General features: G+C 43.8%; 1 protein-coding gene across 1 annotated transcript in view; it reads left to right on the top strand.

The window, feature by feature from the left end:
- The window catches only part of LOC112075958 (uncharacterized protein KIAA0930 homolog), a 63,610-nt gene extending 59,006 nt beyond the window's left edge, over positions 1-4,604 (top strand). The window contains 2 exon segments of the mRNA XM_070441133.1: positions 920-938; positions 3,745-4,604. Coding sequence (XP_070297234.1) covers positions 920-938; positions 3,745-3,954 — 229 coding nt within the window. The 3' untranslated portion in view covers positions 3,955-4,604.
- Positions 4,605-5,287: the final 683 nt, after the last annotated feature.

Raw genomic sequence — 5,287 nt, 5'->3', positions numbered from 1 at the left:
GACCCATTCAGAACTCCCGAGACGCAAATTGGGGCGCGGAGCCCACCAAGTTGAGATCACTGTTTCTAACGTGTGCGTCTCTCTCTCTCTCTACCTCTGTCTCTGTCTCTCTCTCTGGTCTCTCTCTGTCTCTCTCTCTTGTCTCGCTCGTCTCTCTGTCTCTCCTCTGTCTCTCTGTGCTCTCTCTCGTCTCGCTCTGTCTCTCTTGTCTCTCTCTCTGGTCTCTCCTCTGTCTCTGTTCTCTCTTCTTGTCTCGCTCTGGTCTCTCTCTCTCTGTCTCTCGTGTGTTGTCTGTATCTCTCTCTGTGATGTCTCTCTCTCTCTTTTCTGTGTCTCTCTGTGTGTAGGTGTTCTTGTGACATGACGGTAGGAGAGGGGGAGATGATTGTGTGTGGAGTTGGTAGCGCAGTGATAAGGCCAACACTTCTTCCAAGGAGTCGTATTTCCAAGGTTCCATCCGCTACGAAGCTTGAAGAAGGCTTTACGACAGACAGAGTAAGTTCCTCTACTTCCTATAGATATCTATCTGTGGATTTCCCTCTCTTGGAGAAGGTTTACGGACAACAGCAGTAAAGTCTGTTTCTAGTCTATAGATATCTATCTGGATTCCTCTCTGTGAGAGGTTTTACGACAACAGAGTAAGTCTCTTATCCTATAGGATAATCTATCTGGGTTCCTTTCTGGGAGAAGGTTTACGACAACAGAGTAAGTCTCTCTACTATTGACATCTATCTGGGGATTTCCTCTCTGGGAGAAGGTTTAAAAAAGCTGTCTACTCATTACATTGGACTTCGAGAGTTTACGAAACGATGTCTCTCTACCTTATAGATATCTATCTCGGATTCCTCTGAGAAGGTTTACGACAACAGAGTCAAGTCTTCTATCCTATAGATATCTAATCCTGGGATTCCTCTCTGAGTAAGGTTTACGACAACAGAGTAAGTCTCTCTAGGTCATTATGATATCTATCTGGGATTCCTCTCTGGAGAAGGTTTACGTACAAAGAGTAAGTCTCTGCTCTTATAGATATCTATCTGGGGATTCCTCTCTGGAGAAGGTTTACGACAAACAGAGTAAGTCTCTCTTACTCTATAGATCTATCTGGGATTCCTCTCTGGAGAAGGTTACGAACACAGAGTAAGTCTCTCTACTCTATACGATATCTTATCTGGATTCCTCTCTGGAGGAAGGTTATACGACAACGCAGAGTAAGTCTCTCTACTCTATAGATATCTGATTCTGGGATTTCCTCTTCTAGAGGAGAACAGAGTGTTTATAGTACGGTATCTGGATCCTTCGAGAAGACCAACAGAGTAAGTCTTCTCATGTCTATAGTATCTATTCTGGGATTCTTCTCTGGAGAAGGTTTTACGAGCAACAGAGTAAGTCTCTCTAGTCTTATAGATATTCTATCTGGGATCTTCCTCTTCTGGAGAAGGTTTTACGACAACAGAGTAAGCTCTCTCTAGTTATATTATATCTATCTGGGATTCCTCTCTGGATAATTTCCATACCAGTGCATTTTTGAAAAAGAATTTGCAAACCCCTTGACTTTTTCCCACAGCATTATTTGAAAATGTATTTAATTAAATTTTTATTTTTTATATATCATAATCTCAACACACCACATACCACAATGGACAAAGGAAAAACAGGGTTTTTATAAATGTGTTCAATAATGTAAAAAATCTGAAAATATCAACATTTACATAAGTTATTCAGACCCTGTTACTCGTACTTTTAAAAAACACCTTTTGTCGCGAAATTACAGATTCAGAGTCTCCTCTTCGGTTTATGACACTACAAGCTTGGTTACACCCCTTGTTTTGGGGGTTTCTTCCCATTCTTTTCTCTGCAGATCCTCTTCAAGCTCTGTCAGGTTTGGATTGGGGAAGCTGTCGCTGCACAGCTATTTTCAGGTCTCATCCAGAGATGTTCGATCGGGTTTCAAGTCCGACGCTCTGGCTTGTGGCCACTCGAAGGACATTCAGAGGACAATGCCACTCTTCTGCGTTGTCTTGGCTGTTGGGTTTAGGGGTCGTATAGTCCTGTGGAAGGTGAACCTTCACCCAGTTCTGAGCTTCCTGACTCCCTGGAGCAGGGTTTTCATCGTTGAGATCTCTCATGTGCCTTGATCCATAATCTTTCCCTCGATCCTGACTAGTCTCCCCAGTCCCTTGCCGCTGAAAAACATCCCCACAGCATTGATGCTGCCACCACCATGGTTCACTGTAGGGATTGGTGTCAGGTTTCCTCCGACGTGACGCTTGGCATTCAGGACCAAAGAGTTCAATCTTGGTTTCATCAGACCAGAGAATCTTGTTTCTCTAGTTCTGAGAGTCCTTCTAGGTGCCTTTTGTGCAAAACTCCAAGCGGTTGCCAGTGTCCTTTTACTGATGGATGGCTTCCTCTGCCATTCTAACCTAAAGCCTGATTCGTGGAGTGCTGCAGAGATGGTTGTCCTTCTAGAAGTTCTCCCAATCTCACAGAGGAACTCTGAGCTCTGTCAGAGTGACCATGATGGTTTCTGGTCACCTCCCCTGACCAAGGCCCTTCTCCCCGATGCCTCAGTTGGCCCGGGTGGCCAGACTCTAGGAAGAGTCTTGTTGGATCCAAAACTTCTTCCATTTAAAATACTGGGGCGCACATTGTTCTTATGGGACCTTCAATGCTGCAGAATTGTTTTGTGTTCCCTTCCCCAGATTCTGTGCCTCACACAATGCCTGCTCTCGGAGCCTCTACGGGACAATCCTTCGAGCCTCATGACCTCATGACTTCCAACTGTCAACTGTGGACCTTATATTGACAGTTTCGTGTGCCTTTACCAATCAGTTGAATTTACCTCAGGTGGACTCTAATTCAAGTTGTAGAAACATCTCAAGGATGATAATGGAAACAGGAAGCACCTGAGCTCAATTTAGAGTCCTCAAGCAAAGGGTCTGAATCCTTATGAAAAAGGTATTTGTTGAAATTTATTTTTTTGCAAAAATTTCTAAAAACCTGTTATCGCGTTGTTTTGTTATGGGGTGATTGAGGATTTTGTTATTTAACTACATTTTAGAATAAGGCTGTAACGTAACAAAATGTGGAAAATGTGAAGGTCTGAATACTTTCCTGAATGCACTGTATATTCTGTGAAAATGTGAAATCAGCCTCAAGCTGTGAGAAACTTTACTGCTTTAATTACATGAAGACAGCAGACCTTGGAAAGAAGGAAACTGAGATATTGAAATGTAGCTTTACAGGACATTTACTAACAGAACAAAACACAGGACTTTGTAGTTTGTGACAAGACATTACTAACAGAAAACACAGGACTTTGTAGTTTGTGGACAAGACATTACTAACGAAAAAAACACAGACATTGGTAGTTTGTGGAAAGACATTACTAACAGAAAAAAATACAGCATTGTAGTTGTGGGAAAGACATTACTAACAGAAACACAGGACATTTAGTTTGTGGACAAGACATTACTAACAGAAAAAAAACACAGGACATTGTGTTTGTGGACAAGACATTACTAAACAGAAAAACACAGGACATTGTAGTTGATGGGACAAGACATTACTAATAGGAAAACACAGGACTTTGTAGTTTGTGGACAAGACATTACTAACAGAAAAAAACACAGGACTTTGTGGACAAGACATTACTAACAGAAACACAGGACACATAGTTGATGGTTAAAGACAAGATTCAAAACGATCCATCTAAAGTCTTTCTGTTGTGTCTTTGTTTTGTAGGTGAGTGTGGCGGCTAAGATGGCCCAGCGCATGTCGTTCGGCTTCTATAAGTACAACAACATGGAGTTCGTCAGGATGAAGGGGCCGCAGGGCAAAGGTCACGCTGAGATGGCGGTGAGCCGGGTCCCGACCGGAGACACGTCCCCCTGCGGCACAGAGGAGGACCTGGACTCACCCCTACACGAGAGGGTGGGTAGAGTAGACAAATAGGCACGCACACACACACATACGAAGGTTAGACACACACACACACACACAAGAAGGTTAGACACACACACACAAGCATGAGAGGGTCAGGACACACATAAAAAAACGTGCATGGACACAAAACATTAGGAACACCTGCTCTTTCCATGACAGACTGACCAGGTGAATCCAGGTGAAAGCTATGATCCCTCTTTAATCCGTGTAGATGAAGGGGAGGGGTCAGGTTAAAGAAGGATTTTTAATCCTTGAGACAATTGAGACATGGATTGTGTATGAGTGCCATTCAGAGGGTGAAGGGGGAAGACAAAATATTTAAGTTCCTTTGAACGGGGTATGGTAGTAGGTGCCAGGCGCACCGGTTTGTGTCAAGAACTGCAACGCTGCTGGGTTTTTCACGCTCAACAGTTTCCTGTGTGTTTCAAGAATGGTCCACCACCCAAAGGACATCCAGCCAACTTGACACAAATGTGGGAAGCGTTGGAGTCAACATGGGCCAACATCCCTGTGGAACGCTTTCGACACCTTGTAGAGTTCATGACCCGACGAGGATGTTCTGAGGACAAAAAGGGGGGTGCAACTCAATATTAGGAAGGTGTTCCTAATGTTTTGTCCACTCAGTGAACACACTCAAACACAAGGTTATTATACACAGCATGGACACCCAGGGCCGGGGCGCTAACCGTCCGCTGGAGGGCCGGGGCGCTAACCGTCCGCTTCTGAGGGCGGGGCGCTAACCGTCCGCTGGAGGGCCGGGGCGGCTTAACGTCCGCTAGAGGTGCCGGGGCGCTAACCGTCCGCTGGAGGGCCGGGGCGCTAACCGTCGCTGGAGAGGGCGCCGGCTGCGCTAACCGTCCGCTGGAGTGGCGGGGCGCTAGCTGCGTCGGCCGTTATTACTGGTGACTCAGGTATTAAAACAGGGCAAAGTATGTTATTTATTACTGAGGACTTACAGTGTAGTAACAACATTTGGCCAGTATGTTATATTTTACTGAGTTACTACAGTGTATTAAAACATGGCAGTATGGTTTATATTATTACTGAGTGACTACAGTGTGTTAAACAGTGCAGTCTTTTATATTATACTGAGTTACTACAGTGTCATTAAACATGGCAGTTGTTATATTATTACTGAGTGAACTACAGTGTATTTAATAATGGCAGTATGTTATATTTTACTGAGTGGACTACAGTGTATTAAACGATTGGCAGTATGTTATATATATTAGGAGTGATACAGTGTATTAAACATGGCAGTATGTTATATTATTTACTGAGTGACTACAAGTGTAGTAAACAGGCAGTATGTTATATTATTAACTGATTACTACAGTGTATT

Source organism: Salvelinus sp. IW2-2015, unplaced genomic scaffold, assembly GCF_002910315.2.
Source record: "Salvelinus sp. IW2-2015 unplaced genomic scaffold, ASM291031v2 Un_scaffold3484, whole genome shotgun sequence".
NCBI classification, from domain to species: Eukaryota; Metazoa; Chordata; class Actinopteri; order Salmoniformes; family Salmonidae; genus Salvelinus; species Salvelinus sp. IW2-2015.
Note: the sequence above shows the minus strand (reverse complement) of the source record. Positions and strands in the feature narration are given on the sequence as shown.